At 44.9% G+C, this 17,652-nt stretch overlaps 1 protein-coding gene across 15 annotated transcripts in view; it reads left to right on the plus strand.

The window, feature by feature from the left end:
- The window catches only part of Cfap74 (cilia and flagella associated protein 74), a 75,445-nt gene that overhangs the window by 12,756 nt on the left and 45,037 nt on the right, over positions 1-17,652 (plus strand). For all 15 annotated transcript variants that reach the window (XR_005505153.2, XR_005505154.2, XM_039111375.2 and 12 more), the window contains exons 2-9: positions 2,726-2,811; positions 4,817-4,892; positions 5,031-5,174; positions 6,279-6,377; positions 13,124-13,228; positions 15,845-16,018; positions 16,528-16,638; positions 17,178-17,280. Coding sequence is in view for 13 of the 15 variants with exons in the window: in XM_039111375.2 (XP_038967303.1) it covers positions 2,745-2,811; positions 4,817-4,892; positions 5,031-5,174; positions 6,279-6,377; positions 13,124-13,228; positions 15,845-16,018; positions 16,528-16,638; positions 17,178-17,280 (879 nt within the window). In the remaining 2 variants the exon portion in view is untranslated. The remainder of the gene's footprint in view (positions 1-2,725; positions 2,812-4,816; positions 4,893-5,030; positions 5,175-6,278; positions 6,378-13,123; positions 13,229-15,844; positions 16,019-16,527; positions 16,639-17,177; positions 17,281-17,652) is intronic.

Here is a 17,652-nt window from a genome sequence, read left to right on the forward strand (position 1 = left end):
TGAGATGCTGTCAAAAACGGAGAGGCTCAATTGGGAAGTCAGGGACGTCTCTGAAGCAGAATCTGGCTATAAAGTCCCATGTAAGACACCAGTGATCTCATCTGAGAAAACAAACCAGCCAGGGCTATGGGGTTGAGAACTACTGCTCTAGCACAAGATAAATTTGTACTGTTTTAAGTCACCAAATTTGTGGTAATTTATTTTTTAAAAAATAGGGAATGTGGGGCTGGGGATTCAGCTCAGTGGTAGAGCGCTTACCTAGGAAGCGCAAGGCCCTGGGTTCGGTCCCCAGCTCCGAAAAAAAGAACCAAAAAAAAAAAAAAAATAGGGAACGCAAAGAGTTTGTTCTTTTTTGTTTTTGTTTTCCCCCCTGCGGAATGCTCCTAAGCTCCTAATGCCCAAGCTCCAGTTCTGCTCTCATTCCACTCTGGAGCCTTTTTACTGTTTTGTGTGCTGTCCAGCGCCTGCTAAATCCTCGTGTTCTTGTGCTCCAAAGTCTGACAACCATGTAATGACAGGTCACTGTAACTTTGGTGTGCAGTTCCCTGATTCCAGACCATGTTGAACAGCTTTTCATTCTTTCTTTTTTCCTTTGGTTTTCGAGACAGGGTTTCTCTGTGATGCCTGGCTGTCCCGGAACTCAATCTGTAGACTAGGCTAGCCTCAAACTCAGAGCTCCACCTGCCTCTGCCTCCCTAGTGCTGGGTAAAGGTGTGCACCTCCATCACCCTGCTCAGCCTTTCTTAGGTTATATTCAGGAGATAGTTTATCATTCAAATGAGGACGCCATTAAACAACACTGGGAGAAGAGTTGTACAGCAGGGATGTTGATGAACTGAACACTGGCGCCTGCCTGTGCTGGTAGAATGTCCTTTATTATAAAGCTCCTAGCAATGAAACTTCTGCCTGACAGTCACCCTTTTAAGCTACAGGTTGTAGTTCTCCTCTGCCCCATAGCTTTTCTCCGAGTCTCTTTAGGATGTCATCTATCAGAAGTTTTAAATGCAAATATAGGTGTGACTCCAGCATTTTCTCTCATACCTGATATGCTTGGTGTCTTATTTTGGAACGCAGATGTCATAACCTGTCTTGGCCACTTCCACTGTGGTGGTTTCACTTTTCATAAACGAGCTCTTAATCCACGTGGAGCTGATTTTCCAGGAAAGGGTCCAGCTTCTTATCATGCCCACTGAAATATGCCCAGCCCTACTGGAGAGCAATCAGATTTTGTACTAAGTGGCCTCAGTCCTTAGCAATCAGTTTCTAGGCCTGTTTCTCTGTGCCTGGTACCATTGTAACTTTGTAACTTTAGAATAAATACTGGTAGGACACTCAACACTCTTTCTTCTTCAATACGACTGTTCTTTGTTCTTCCACATATATTTTAAAATCCACTGGGCAAGCTTCTGATTTATTTTCCTCAATCGGACGCACACAGGTGCCTACACATGTTCAGACCCTTGCTGAGACTTGAATGCAGTTTAGAGAATCTAAAATTGACTGACTATAGGATGTCTCCAGTGCCTGAACCTGAGTCTGTTTCTTTGTTTTCTTGCTTGTGTTTTCTTCCTTTTGCACTTTTTTTTTTAAGAGAAAAGTCCAGAATCACAAAAATAAGGAGAAGAGGCTGGGGAGATGGTTGAACTGTTAAGAGCATTTGTGACTCTTGCAAAGAACTGAAGTTTAGTTCCTGGAGCCAATGTGAGGCCATTTACAACCACCTGTAACTGTAGTTGCAGGAAATCTGATTCCAACAGCAAGATCAGTGCTGTCTTACTCCTGTTACAGCTATTCCGACTGGGCTGACACATCGTGAAGATGACTGACCATACTCTGTCATCTCTCTTTGAAAACGTTAGAAGGCGCCTATGCACTTTCAGCCTACTCACAAAGCCATCTCAACTCTGACAAAATTAACAGTCATTTCTTCATAAAATCAACACCTGTTGCCAGTTTTCCGTAACTATCCCAAGAATCCCATTTAGGGTTGTCTGCTTGAATCAAGAACCAAACACAATCTCCACGGGCCACGTGGCTGGTTTGTCTTTGGAGCCTTTGATCCGAGAGACATCCCCACCTCTCCTCTTGCTCGGTGATGATTATTCATTGAAGAAATTGGGTCGTTTGATCCATTTTTACCTTTAGTATCTTTTAAATCTGTGTGTATGTGACAGAGCACACGTGTGGTTAGAGAACAACCTGTCAGGGGCCAGTTGTCTCCTATCAAATGGGTCCTGGGGACCGAACTCCGATTGTCAGGCGTGGTAGCAAGCACCCTTACCTTCTGAACCACCTCAGCAACCCAGACCATCCATGTTAGGTGAGAGTGAACAGACAGGTTTACTCACCATTTCTGCATCACGTTTGCAACATGTATTAAACAGCCTTTACCCTTTGCAAGTTTGTAGTTTTATCTTGTTCATAGTTAGGACCTCTATCTTCTGGATACAAAGTTTTACCAGTGGTTCCTCTGTAAGTATCTTTTCTTAGTCTCTAGCTTGTCCACTTTCTTAATGGATATTAATATAAGAGAAATTATTACAGATTTTTGTACTTTTGAGTGGTATTGTGTGGCCCACGGTACTCTCAAACGTCTCTCTTCCTCAGCTTCCTGATTTCTGGGACCACGGGTACGAGTCTCTCAGCACCCTTAAGTTATTAGAAATCTTAAAGCTTTTTTAATCTATAATCTTGTTGATGTATATTTTATGATACTATTTTGCAGCTAATTTCTGACTCCCAGTATGGAAGAACCTACTGTCCAGTTTTCTGATGAGGAACTTGTGGACAACTTCCCTACCCTGGATGACGGTAATAGAGGCCTTTTCCCAGCACAGACTGTTTCAGAACAGGAAACACAGTGTTTCCTGGTTGCCCTTTATTCCAGGGAAAGTTTGTCGTCTAAATTAACTTTTCAAACAGGGAATTCTGCTATTGTTCTCAGCTGGAAAATAATAAATAGGCTGAGAATTTCAATGTGACACTTTGTGTTTTTCTAGTTTCTAACACCACCATTAATAATAAACTGACACCTTTTAAAACTTAGTCCTTTGACTGTGACCTATTTCTCCTTTTCTGGACTGTCTTAGAATTTCTTTTAAAATTTTCTGATGATCCAAACTTTTTAAGAGATGTCCTTGATTTGGCATCCCTTCTAGCCTACAGACTTGACCCCTTGACCTTGCTTTCTGGGTCTATAAGGACCCCTGGCCCTGCTCCTCCCTGGCCCTGCTCCTCTCTGGCCCTGCTCCTCTCTGGCCCTGCTCCTCTCTGACCCAGACCCTGCTCCTCCCTGACCCAACCTTTTTTCCTCCTGGGTTTGTATGTTCCTCTCACCCACTTGCCTCTTTCTCATCCTCTTTGTGGTGGTAGGCTCTGAATTTTTGCATTTTCTATTCAGTAATTTTTACATCAATACAGTAAGTATATGGAGATAAACCCATAATTCTCCGTGTTTTTTAAAAGTCTACAGGGATGTTCTCAGGACAATGTTCTCAAAAAGGAAAAAAAAAAAGGCTTTTTTTAAAAATAGGTGTTAGGAAGCTGTCTCAGAGGTTTGCTGCCCTTACAGCAGGTTCAGTTTGCAGCACCTACATGGCTGCTCACAGCTATGTATAACTCCAGTTCCTGGGATCTGCTGCCACCTTCTGGTTACTGCAGGTACAGACAAGGTGCACATGCACACATGCCGGAAAACACTTATACAAAAAAATCAAAATTGTGGTTTTTACTTTGTGGGGTGTGTGTGTAGGTCAGAGGACGACTTGCCTAAATTGGTTCTCTCCTTCCAATATGTAGGTTCTGGAATTTGAACTCAGGTCATCAGATTTGTGTGCAGGCCCCTTTACCCACTAAGCCATTTAGCTGGCCTTCAGGTTTTTTGAGAACCCTTCTAATATATATATATTGGCACACACCTTTAATCCCATCCCAGAGGCAGAGACCAGTGGATCTCTGTGAGTTTGAGGCCAGCCTGATCTAGGGAAGCCAAGGCTGCACAGTGAGATCGTCTCTCTCTACTTGGGAGGTCAAAGCAAGAGGAACTGACATGAGTTCAAGACCAAGCTAGGATACAAAGTGAAACCCTGTCTCAAACGAAAGCAAGTCATAGCTAATGTAAAAACTGAGCTGGGCTTGGTGGAAACAACTTTCAAACTCCAGCTGAGGCAGGAGGGCAGTGGCAAGGTCAGGTCTAGCAGTGTAAGCTACAAATACCTTATCTAAAAAAAAAAAAAGGTAAAGTTGAAATACCTCTAAAAAGCAATGGTGGGGGCTGGGGATTTAGCTCAGTGGTAGAGCGCTTACCTAGGAAGCGCAAGGCCCTGGGTTCGGTCCCCAGCTCCGGAAAAAAAAAAAAAAAAAAAAAGAACAAAAAAAAAAAAAAAAAGGTGAACTACTGTACTTGAAATAGTATCCGGTCCAACAGAGAACAGGTACAACATGGTACAAGTCCTGTGGCCACCACAAACTCTACCAAACAGTGGAAAGAAAAGGGAAAGTGAAGTGTTGGTATCCATGGAAACCGTCTGAGTGAGGACACCCAGGGTTCCCTGGATACACGTGTGTATGCTTACTTTTTTTTTTCTTTTTTAAAAGTATTTTTATCTCCTGATGATATTTTTTGTTTTGTATTTTGAGACAGGGCCTCACATAGTCCAGGATGGCCTCGAACTTCCTAGACCTGACCTAGAATTCCTGCTTCTGCTTTTATCCTTCCTGTGCTGGAAACATAGGCACGGCGGGCACCACCACCCTCTGACTGTGGTTTGGCTCTGTGTTGTTTCTGTTTTGTTTTGACTGTTCCCTTGATTTCTAGAAAGAATCCAGTTAGAGGATCTGGAGTTTGAGGTAGAACAGCCTCCTGAGGAACTAGAGGATGGCAGTGACAACAGGTAATTCATTGAGACGCATTCTGCCCTCCTTCGAAGGAAGGCTGCATCCCTAGTGGAGCTGCGGGGCGGAGAGCAGTCAAGGGTAAAGCTGAGTGTTAGGGCTTGTGTGTGAAGCAAGTGCTATCTTTTTATGTCAAGTTTGGCCAAAAAGCAGAGTGCAGACTTGGAGAAAATGAAGAAAACAACCACGAAAGACAGAGTCCAGGCGTTGCATCTTCGGAAGAGTTTGAACCTCCTAGACAAGATGCATGAGGAGAAGGACGTTTTCATCCAGAAGACCAAGTGAGCCCTCTAGCTGAAGACCAGGCCTAGCCACACCTTCTGTTGTACAGCGTCCCTCTAGGAGGTCCCACCTTTTGTCTTCCTGAGAGCTCTGTGCTGCAGAGTCTTGTCACAGTCTTCACAGGGAGGCAGCAACCCACAAGCCTGAACAGATGAAGTGCCCAAGGCTCCAGCCCCTCCCCCCACCCCCTCAGTCCAGACAAGCTCCCAGAGAAGTAAGGTGCTCCCGGGTCCTGCTGGACTGAGGCCTTAGTGCATAGCCTGCTGCTTCTCAGGGTCCTGCTGGCCTTGGCTCCCTGGCACTTGGCCTGACAGCATAGTCAGCTGAATACTGAGTGTGTCCCCAACACACAGGAAAGTTGGAGACTAGTAGGAGGCAGATGTCCCCTCATGACACCCGCTGAGTGTGTCAGCATGTGTGTGTGAGTGTATGTGTGTGTATGTGATGTGTGTGTATGTGTGTGTGTGAGCACGTGTGTGTATGTATGTGTGTATATATGTGTATGTGTTTGTGTCAGCATGTCAGCATGTGTGTGTATGTGTGTGTGGTAGCTGTGATTCTTGTGCTGAATCTGATGCTTTGCTCCTATTTCAGTGTCTCTGAAAAACAAAAGCATCCTTCTCAAGACATCAACACATGACATCACCTGTGGGTATAGGATTCTACCCAACAGCAATGGCGTGTTGCGTGGTCCTAAAATCCTTTGGGTGTCCTTTAGAACTCACTTTAGGTTGTGTTCTGTTGCTTCCCCCTGAGATGACAGTCACATAGCAGGAGTGAGCCTTTCATCCAGGCCTACACAGGGAACTGCTCCGGTCTGGGTTGCTGCATGCTGACGAAGAGCTGCAGCTGTGTGTAGCTTCGTGCTCCTCGGATTCACATTAACTCTGTTTCCCGTGGCTTCCTAACATTATCACCTTTGGGAGGGTTTTTAGAAAGCATCCCAGTCATGTGACTTGACAGCGTCAGAGACCCCTTGGAAAACAAAGTATTGTTAGTCCTTGGCCTGGACCTTAGGCTTCCTCCCCTGCTCCACTGGCCCCTTCCGGGGCTAGATAGAACCTTAGGAAAACATTATGCCAATTCTTGTTTCAATGTTCTAGAGGGGAGCTGCGCATCTGTCGTCAGAGAATGGACCTCCTCGACAAACAGCAGGAGAGCTTGGCGGCTGAGATCGCCACAGAGAAAGAAGCCAACAACATGTAGGTCATCCTGTGACCTACAAGGAGGTTGGACAGCGAAGTGCTACCATGATGACTAAGATAGTATCGTGCCACAGAGGTTCATTCACTCATTCAACAATTAACAATAGTGTTAAGTTCCAGCAGTGTTCAGATAGTCAAGAGGCAAATAGCTTCTCTCCAGGTGGCAAACAGACAATATAACCCAAAGAAGAAATGTCAGCCTAGGAGCTGGCTCAGTTGGTGAAATACTTGGCTATCTGAGAATGAAGACCTGCATCTGAGCCCACCCCCACCCCCACCCCCACCCCCGTGTAGAGCAGTGCAGAGCACACCATTAATCCCGATGCAGGAGAAGCAGAGACAGGAGGATCCAGAGGTCTGACTGGCTGACGAGACTAGCCGAATCTGTGAGTTCCAGACTCAGTGACAGAGGCTGTCTCAAAAGAATTAGGCAGAGAATGATTGAGAAAGACTTCTGATGTTGGCACCTCAGTACATGCATGTACATATGTGACTGAGCATACATGCACATACACATCACGCGCGCGCACACACACACACACACGTGCTGGGTCCTCAGGTAGTTCAATGTCCAATTTTCTGAGGAACCTCCAGACTGATTTCCAGAATGAGTGTATCAGTCTGCAATCCCACCAACAATGGAGGAGTGTTCCTTTTTTTCCACATCCTCACCAGCATTTGCTGTCACCTGAGTTTTTGATCTTAGCTATTCTCACTGGTGTGAGGTGAAATCTCAGGGTTGTTTTGATTTGCATTTCCCTTATGACTAAAGATGTTGAACATTTCTTTAGGTGTTTCTCAGCCATTCGGCATTCCTCAGCTGTGAATTCTTTGTTTAGCTCTGAACCCCATTTTTAATAGGGTTATTTGTCTCCCTGCGGTCTAACTTCTTGAGTTCTTTGTATATTTTGGATATAAGGCCTCTATCTGTTGTAGGATTGGTAAAGATCTTTTCCCAATCTGTTGGTTGTCGTTTTGTCCTAACCACAGTGTCCTTTGCCTTACAGAAGCTTTGCAGTTTTATGAGATCCCATTTGTCGATTCTTGATCTTAGAGCATAAGTCATTGGTGTTTTGTTCAGGAAATTTTCTCCAGTGCCCATGTGTTCGAGATGCTTCCCCACTTTTTCTTCTATTAGTTTGAGTGTATGTGGTTTGATGTGGAGGTCCTTGATCCACTTGGACTTAAGCTTTGTACAGGGTGATAAGCATGGATCGATCTGCATTCTTCTACATGCTGACCTCCAGTTGAACCAGCACCATTTGCTGAAAATGCTATCTTTTTTCCATTGGATGGTTTTGGCTCCTTTGTCAAAAATCAAGTGACCATAGGTGTGTGGGTTCATTTCTGGGTCTTCAATTCTATTCCACTGGTCTATCTGTCTGTCTCTGTACCAATACCATGCAGTTTTTATCACTATTGCTCTGTAATACTGCTTGAGTTCAGGGATAGTGATTCCCCCAGAAGTCCTTTTATTGTTGAGGATAGTTTTAGCTATCCTGGGTTTTTTGTTATTCCAGATGAATTTGCAAATTGTTCTGTCTAACTCTCTGAAGAACTGGATTGGTATTTTGATGAGGATTGGATTGAATCTGTAGATTGCTTTTGGTAAAATGGCCATTTTTACTATATTAATCCTGCCAATCCATGAGCATGGGAGATCTTTCCATCTTCTAAGGTCTTCTTCAATTTCTTTCTTCAGAGGCTTGAAGTTCTTATCATACACATCTTTTATTTGCTTGGATAAAGTCACACCGAGGTATTTTATATTATTTGGGACTATTATGAAGGGTTTTGTTTCCCTAATTTCTTTCTCGGCTTGTTTCTCTTTTGTGTAGAGGAAGGCTACTGATTTATTTGAGTTAATTTTACACCCAGCCACTTTGCTGAACGTGTTTATCAGGTTTAGTAGTTCTCTGGTGGAACTTTTGGGATCACTTAAATATACTATCATATCATCTGCAAATAGTGATATTTTGATTCTTCTTTTCCAATCTGTATCACCTTGATCTCCATTCGTTGTCTGATTGCTCTGGCTAGAACTTCAAGAACTATATTGAATAAGTAGGGAGAGAGTGGGCAGCCTTGTCTAGTCCCTGATTTTAGTGGGATTGCTTCAAGTTTCTCTCCATTTAGTTTAATGTTAGTGACTGGTTTGCTGTATATGGCTTTTACTATGTTTAGGTATGGGCCTTGAATTCCTATTCTTTCCAGGACTTTTATCATGAAGGGGTGTTGAATTTTGTCAAATGCTTTCTCAGCATCTAATGAAATGATCATGTGGTTTTGTTCTTTCAGTTTGTTTATATAATGGATCACGTTGATGGTTTTCCGTATATTAAACCATCCCTGCATGCCTGGGATGAAGCCTACTTGATCATGGTGGATGATTGTTTTGATGTGCTCTTGGATTTGGTTTGCCGGAATTTTATTGAGTATTTTTGCGTCGATATTCATAAGGGAAATTGGTCTGAAGTTCTCTTTCTTTGTTGGGTCTTTGTGTGGTTTATGTATAAGAGTAATTGTGGCTTCATAGAAGGAATTCGGTAGCGCTCCATCTGTTCCAATTTTGTGGAATAGTTTGGATAGTATTGGTATGAGGTCTTCTATGAAGGTCTGATAGAATTCTGCACTAAACCCGTCTGGACCTGGGCTCTCTTTGGTTGGGAGACCTTTAATGACTGCTTCTATTTCCTTAGGAGTTATGGGGTTGTTTAACTGGTTTATCTGTTCCTGATTTAACTTCGGTACCTGGTATCTGTCTAGGAAATTGTCCATTTCCTGCAGATTTTCAAGTTTTGTTGAATATAGGCTTTTGTAGTAGGATCTGATGATTTTTTTGAATTTCCTCTGATTCTGTAGTTATGTCTCCCTTTTCATTTCTGATTTTGTTAATTTGGACACACTCTCTGTGTCCTCTCATTAGTCTGGCTAAGGGTTTATCTATCTTGTTGATTTTCTCAAAGAACCAACTTTTGGTTCTGTTGATTCTTTCTATGGTCCTTTTTGTTTCTACTTGGTTGATTTCAGCTCTGAGTTTGATTATTTCCTGCCTTCTACTCCTCCTGGGTGTATTTGCTTCTTTTTGTTCTAGAGCTTTTAGGTGTGCTGTCAAGCTGGTGACATATGCTCTCTCCTGTTTCTTTCTGCAGGCACTCAGTGCTATGAGTTTTCCTCTTTCCGCTTTCATTGTGTCCCATAAGTTTGGGTATGTTGTACCTTCATTTTCATTAAATTCTAAGAAGTCTTTAATTTCTTTCTTTATTCCTTCCTTGACCAGGTTATCATTGAGTAGAGCATTGTTCAATTTCCACGTGTATGTGGGCATTCTTCCCTTATTGTTATTGAAGACCAGTTTTAGCCCGTGGTGGTCTGATAGGACACATGAGATTATTTCTATCTTTCTGTATCTGCTGAGGCCTGTTTTATGACCTATTATATGGTCAATTTTGGAGAAAGTACCATGAGGTGGTGAGAAGAAGGTATATCCTTTTGTTTTAGGATAGAATGTTCTATAAATATCTGTTAAGTCCATTTGGTTCATGACTTCTCTTAGTCTGTCTGTCTCTGTTTAATTTCTGTTTCCATGATCTGTCCATTGATGAGAGTGGGGTGTTGAAATCTCCTACTATTATTGTGTGAGGTGCAATGTGTGCTTTGAGCTTTAGTAAGGTTTCTTTTATGTATGTAAATGCCCTTGTATTTGGAGCATAGATAGTTAGGATTGAGAGTTCATCTTGGTGGATTTTTCCTTTGATGAATATGAAGTGTCCTTCCTTATCTTTTTTGATGAATTTTAGTTGAAAATCGATTTTATTCGATATTAGAATGGCTACTCCAGCTTGCTTCTTCAGACTTTTGCTTGGAAAGTTGTTTTCCAGCCTTTCACTCTGAGGTAGTGTCTGTCTTTGTCTCTGAGGTGTGTTTCCTGTAGGCAGCAGAATGCAGGGTCTTCGTTGCGTATCCAGTTTGTTAATCTATGTCTTTTTATTGGGGAGTTGAGGCCATTGATGTTGAGAGATATTAAGGAATAGTGATTATTGCTTCCTGTTATATTCATATTTGGATGTGAGGTTATGTTTGTGTGCTTTTCTTCTCATTGTTTTGTTGCCAAGACGATTAGTTTCTTGCTTCTTCTAGGGTGTAGCTTGCCTCCTTTTGTTGGGATTTACCATTTATTATCCTTTGTAGGGCTGGATTTGTAGAAAGATATTGTGTAAATTTGGTTTTGTCATGGAATATCTTGGTTTCTCCATCTATGTTAATTGAGAGTTTTGCAGGATACAGTAACCTGGGCTGGCATTTGTGTTCTCTTAGGGTCTGTATGACATCTGTCCAGGATCTTCTGGCTTTTATAGTCTCTGGTGAGAAGTCTGGTGTGATTCTGATAGGTCTGCCTTTATATGTTACTTGACCTTTTTCTCTTACTGCTTTTAATATTCTTTATTTTGTGTATTTGGTGTTTTGACTATAATGTGACGGGAGGATCTTTTTTTTTCTGGTCCAATCTATTTGGAGTTCTGTAGGCTTCTTGTATGTTTATGGGCATCTCTTTCTTTAGGTTAGGGAAGTTTTCTTCTATGATTTTGTTGAAGATATTTACTGGTCCTTTAAGCTGGGAGTCTTCACTCTCTTCTATACCTATTATCCTTAGGTTTGATCTTCTCATTGAGTCCTGGATTTCCTGTATGTTTTGGACCAGTAGCTTTTTCCATTTTACATTATCTTTGACCGTTGTGTCGATGATTTCTATGGAATCTTCTGCTCCTGAGATTCTCTCTTCTATCTCTTGTATTCTGTTGGTGATGCTTGTATCTGCGGCTCCTTGTCTCTTCCTTTGGTTTTCTATATCCAGGGTTGTTTCCCTTTGTGCTTTCTTTATTGCTTCTATTTCCATTTTTAATTCCTTCACCTGTTTGGATGTGTTTTCCTGGAATTCTTTCCGGGATTTTTGTGATTCCTCTCTATAGGCTTCTACTTGTTTATTTATGTTTTCCTGCATTTCTCTAAGGGAGTTCTTCATGTCTTTCTTGAAGTCCTCTTGCAGCATGATCAAATGTGATTTTAAATCTAGATCTTGCTTTTCTGTTGTGTTTGGATATTCAGTGTTTGCTTTGGTGGGAGAATTGGGCTCTGATGATGCCATGTAGTCTTGGTTTCTGTTACTTGGGTTCCTGCGCTTGTCTCTCGCCATCAGGTTGTCTCTGGTGTTACCTTGTTCTGCTATTTCTGACAGTGGTTAGACCTTCCTATAGGCCTGTGTGTCAGGAGTGCTGTAGACCTGTCTTCCTGTTTTCTTTCAGCCAGTTGTGGGAACAGAGTGTTCTGCTTTCAGGCGTGTAGTTTTTCCTGTGTGTAGTCTTTCCTGCCTACTGGTCTTCAGCTGTTCCTGTGGGACTGTGTCCTGAGTCTACCAGGCAGGTCGCTTGGAGCAGAAAATTTGGTCTTACCTGTGGTCCCGAGGTTCAAGTTGCTCATGGGAGGCTGCTTTTGAGCTCTCTGTGAGGGCAGCAACCAGGAGGGCCTGCACCGCCTTTTCCCGTGCACCGGGGTCCCAAATGACGTTAGGTGTTTTCCTCTGGAGTCAGAAATGTGGGCCGAGTGTAGTCTCTTCTGTCCTCCCAGGCGTATCTGCCCCTCTGAAGGTTTAGCTCTCCCTCCCACAGGATTTGGGTGTAGAGAGCTGTTGATTGGTCCCTTCAGGTCCAGGCGGTGTCTGGACCTCGGGGGACCTGCCGCTCCAGTGCCAAGAAATTTTAGTATAGGATACCTCAGTCAGGGAAGAGACAAAGCTGAGTCCATGCAGCTCCTGAAGCAAAAGTGGTAGCATTGGTCACTGGTAGGAATGGCTTCTTTGTAGAATGCTTATATCTGCTGACTTATTTATTTAGAGACAGAGTCTAACTCTGTAGTCCATCCTATCTTCAGGTTCACAGTCCTCTGCCTCGCAAACCCCAAGCACCAGAAGTACAAGACTGAGCCACCACACAGCTCTTTGTGGGATTAAAAACCCCATCTGATTCTGTGATCAGCAGCTTGGTGTCCACAGATGGTCAGTCGGTCAGTTACAAGAAATTTGCTCACCGGCACTGCACAATGCAGGAGCATTCTTCATCCATGTCCCCTGGCCATGTCCTCAGGCACTTCCCAAAGACAAGGCCTTTGGCTTTCCCTCCAGATGTTTCTGCTGAGAGGAGATACTGGCTCACCCTTCATAAAGGGCTTGCATCTGGTGGTATGAGTGGACCTCAACAGCAGTAGACAGTACAGGAAGGGGGGGGGATAGTGAAGACTTGGAGTGGCTCTGGGATAGTGTACCAGGCCTTGGGTGTGTTCAGGGAGTGTGCTAGTCCTTCCTGAACTCAAGGCCTTGGCCCTATATTCTGAGGGGCCTGACAAGTAGGACTTTGGCTTCTAGTTTCCTAAGGGAAAATGAAAGGAGAGTATCAGAGAGTGCATGAGTGGAGATGAAAACAAAACCCCCACCCCACCAACCTGTGACCTCCACAGACCCTGGATAAGGCCCTACCTTGGTCCTACTTGCCCAGCTGGAAATGGGTGTAGGAAACACCTTACTTGACACCACAGGATCTCACCTCTGGTCATCTGCTTCAGATGGATTTCCTCTTGAGTAAGGGATGGCCAAGGGAAAGCACCATGCTGTCCTCAGTGCTCTCCCTGTCAGTAAGGCCACTGTGCTTACCTGCTGTCAGTCCATCCTCTGTTCTGTTGCTGTTCTCCAGGGCTGCTATCGGCCGTCTCCAGGCTGCATCCAGACGCCTGCAAACAGAGTTAGAGAATGAGAAAGATCTGCAGTCCAAAATCACAGCCATGCTGAAGGAAAGCGAGTAAGTTTGCAAGAGCCTGCAAGACGAGCTCTGTAAGTTAGCACCTGGCTAATTAATTACCAGGTAATTTCTAGTGGCTATGGCATCTCCTGTCTTCGGCGCCAGTAGCTTCCTTTTCCCTTAATACTTCTCTTGCTGTGATCTCCTGACCACAGTGGTGATGGAAATGAAGGTCTCCAGAGGTGTACCCACTTGTGTAGGATCTGATAACAGTTTGCCACTTTCCCTGAGCCTTTTGTCCTCTCTGCACTGAGGCACACTGACCAAGCATGTCCCCCCGGCCTCTCTCTGGCTCTTGGGATGCCATCAATACAGAGCCCATCTCTAAAGGCAGAGTTTCCCACCTGTATCCCTAATTCATGTCACAGAGCCATCATGGCTTTGAGTGCTACTGGAGCGGTATTGATGGGAGTGCTCCCTACCCAAGACAAAACTTCCATAGCACGTTCTCTCCAGATACACGGCTCCTTCCTTCTCTCTTCCACCCAGCGTTGAGGAACTCCTAGTATTTCAACTCAGTCCAGATTTCCTCCCACTGCCATGGAACTGACTGAGGAGAAAAGACTGGACTCAGCTCCATAGACATGATTTAAAAAATAAACAGGATAAGAACGGAAGGACATTTTCTCAATGTAAGTTAGCACATTTATTTAAAGACCCACGGCTCTCAGCTCACCAGATGATTTGAGGTATTTGCCTTACTGTCAGGTCTGTAGGGTTGGAATACTTCTTCCCAGTGCTGTGTGGTAACCCGTGCACTTCTGTCATTAGCTCTGGTCTGCCAGGGTCTTCCAGGCAGAGCCTCCAGCCAGGCCATCCTGCAGGCAGGGCAAGGCCCCAGGAGATGATGCTGTGTGTGTAACGCTGGTCAGTATTCTGTAGCACATCTATATGTGTCAGCTGGGATGGCTAGAAACTTAGCTCTTTAAAGAGACACAGGGACGCAGGGACGCACAGATGCAGGGACACACGGATTCCCTCATCCTAGGAAAGGCAACTCTTTCTTGCATCTCATCCCAAATGAAGAAGAGCTGCAGAGCTCCTGGGCTGGTACTGGGAACCCGGGGAGTGCTGTGCACCCCACAGTCACCAGAGATGCCGAGTCACCCAAGACCAGAGTCAGCCAGATCCCTTGTTATCCAGATACGCCCCAGGCAGAGAATGGCTGCTACCATTCTCTGAGCCTCTTCCTAAGCATGTTTGAAGACGTGGGGTGTTTTGTGGTAGCTCCAATGAACCTCTCAGAAGACATTTTCTAGATCTTTCTTCAAGCCAGGTGTAACTTTAATTTTTTCAAAATCTATTTTTAATGATGGTTCTTAAATGCTTTAACTTCCCTTGTAGCCCACCACCTGCCAGAGGTAGTGGGAACAAAAGGATACAGGGAAAGTGGGCCTATTTAGAAGGGTTCCTTACAGCAACCCCCATCTATGTTGTCTGGAAATCAGCAGATCAGTTCACAGGTCAATCCACTCACAAACACTTCACAGATACCAGCAGTCCAGTTCTGTAGAGTCGGATAGCAAACAGGAATCAGCAGTGGTGGCACAACCTAGCAGAGACAACCAGGCTTCAGCAGGAGGGACCCAGAAGAAGAAGTTTTCAGCTGTGCCTCTCTCAGGGAAGTGAAGATCACTGGAAACCAACAAGTGTTACACAGCTAGCTGTACTGGCAAGCCAAGCTCTGTCTGCGTCACTCCGTGGAGTCCTATTTATGCCCTCCGAATATCACATGTCCTCCACGTGCCTTGCCTCAGCACTGGTTTTGCCTCAGCACTGGTCTCACCTCAGCACATGCATCCAATAAGCCCAAGTCCTCTGAATTGGCAAAAAACTGCAGCTCACCACCAGAGTTTGTTGATGCATCTCTCTCTATGGGGTCCAACAAATGCAGCTCAACTGTGCAATGTAAGGCAGACCAATACAGGCGTGCTGTTAGAAAAGAATCCTTCGGGGTTGGGGATTTAGCTCAGTGGTAGAGCGCTTGCCCAGGAAGCGCAAGGCCCTGGGTTCGGTCCCCAGCTCCGAAAAAAAGAACCAAAAAAAAAAAAAAAAAAGAAAGAAAAGAAAAGAAAAGAAAAGAAAAGAATCCTTCATCACGTGTCCTTTCACGTGCTTGCTTTAGCAGAACATCCTCTGTCCTGTGTCTGCTTCAGCTAAATGTTCCTTCATGAGTCTGCCTTAGCCTTTCACATCTGTGTCCACTTTAATAAAACATTCCTTCATGTGTTTGCCCCAGCAAAACACCATCCGACCAACTTTCCAAAGAACCCTTAGGTTTCCACTTCAGTCAGGCAAGGGGGCTCCTGCAGAGCTGACTCAATCTGAAGTCAGGTGAGTGCCTGAGGCCAGATGTTAGCTCTGGCTAGAATTAATGTGACAGTGATTTTTCTCCTTTAGAGACCAGGTAGTGAGACCTCATTCTCTGGTAATATTGAGCCAAGCCCAGGCCTTAGAGGAGGGTGCTGACTCCTCATTAGTGGTGTCTAATATCTGCCTAGAGGGTTTATCAAGAGAAAGATCTTCTCAATCCCCAGATGGGTGCTTCACAGAGGAGTGGACCAAGGTCTTCACATCCTTAGCCACTATAAACAACAAATGGTCTATTTTCACAAGGAATGCCATGTGGCACATTGAGATCCAGAAGGGACTATTTGAGGATGTCAGGAAGCATCACGAAGAAGAGGCAGAAGCTAGACAGAGGAGCCTCAAGGTGCACTCAGCTCAGCAGCTTCAAAAGGAGAAAGAAGCTTTGGAGAAGTCGGAAAGGAACCGCCTGCTGAGGGCCCGGTAAGCACCACCCAGACGTGGCCCTGGCCAGTTCCTCCCTGTTCTACACTGAGTCACTCCAGAACCAGCCCACAGCTCCCTCTCTTTGCATCTGTGTGCTGGGTCCTGAAGGCTCCATGTTAAGTGCCCACTGCAGCCATCAGGCCCTTCCTTCTGCGTGTTCTTTTATCCCTTCCAGCTGTGCTGTCTTCTGACTCCATCGCACATTTGGATACTCCTTTGCCTGCACACGTCTCAGAGTGCTCAGTCTCACTGAGGTGTTGCCTATCTCTGCTTAACCTCTGACCCCCATCGGGTCCACTGGACGCTGCTCTCTCAAGATGGAGAGGCCCCTCTTATCTCTTTACACCACCATCTTTGCTGGTCTCTTCTCCTGTCAGGTTCCTGCCCAGCCTGGGTCAAACCCTGGTTTTGGTGACTTCCTCATACCAGAGCCCCCAGCAGCACCTTCATATCTGTGACAGACAAGTTTATGTGACACTTATTCCAGTTTCTGCCTGTCACTGCAGGAAATCTTTACATACACAGAAGGAGCTGGGGCTGAGACATCAGAAGCTAGTGGAAGATGCCCAGAGAAACCACAGAATTGCAGTGAAGTTCCTGAAGGCCTCTCTGGGAAGGTGAGTTTTTGCCTTAAATCTTTCTTTCCTCAATGCCCTTGAGGAGTGGGTTCCTAGATTTCACTAATTAAGTCATTACCTAATCATCAGAAACAAATATGTCTGCAGTTTTATTTTAAGGTGCTATTTATACTTGCAAGAGGAGCATGGGACACATTGAAGCCCTAGAGTGCAGAGAACATCCCTGGCCATGGCTCGCACAGGGACAGCCCTGACAGAGAGCCTAACCATTCACCTTCACATTGTCGGCTTTTATTGTTTTCCTGGCAGAAGTGGCCAGCACCTAAGGCTCCTATAGCTCTGTAATCACCAGCATTGCCTGCATACATCCCTATTGAAAATGCACATTATACCAGGCATAGTGGCACACACCCTCAATTCCAGCACTCAGGAGGCAGAGGCAGGCTGATCTCTGAGTTTGAGGCCAGCCTGGTCTACATAGCGAATTCCAGGAACAGCCAGGGTTGCATAGAGAGACCCTGCCACAGTACAAACAAACAAACAAAAAATAAAAATAAATAAAATGCACATTACTGCAGAGTTCGTGAGCAAGAGCAGAAGGAAGAGATGGAGTCACGCAAGCACATGCAACGGCGCATGGATGCTGTGCTGGCCCTGAAGAACAACATCAATGCCAGTCGGGTAGGTGGAGCCTCACTCACCTCTAGGCTACTTGGGCCGCAACACCAGCCTCTGGCATGTTTAGCCAACTGACCACCCCCTGGGTCCTGTTCTTGGAAGTCAGAATTATTCTATCCTTGGGATCCTTCCTTGAATCAACCAGCCTGCCTCCACCACAGGCTTCCTACCTGGACTGCAAACAGGAACCATGGTCCAGCAGAAAGAGAACAACTTAGACTGTTCAGAGAGGGCATCTTCTCAGTGGAACAGAAGTCACAGGGCCAAGGGCAGGGTGAGGGCCAACACTAGGGCTCAGACCTGGGTTATGGAAGAGTGGGCCACATCGTGAACACTCACAGGCATGGCAACCAATAGGAGAAGGTCAACATGCTC

Source organism: Rattus norvegicus, chromosome 5 (genome assembly GCF_036323735.1).
Source record: "Rattus norvegicus strain BN/NHsdMcwi chromosome 5, GRCr8, whole genome shotgun sequence".
Classification (NCBI taxonomy): Eukaryota; Metazoa; Chordata; class Mammalia; order Rodentia; family Muridae; genus Rattus; species Rattus norvegicus.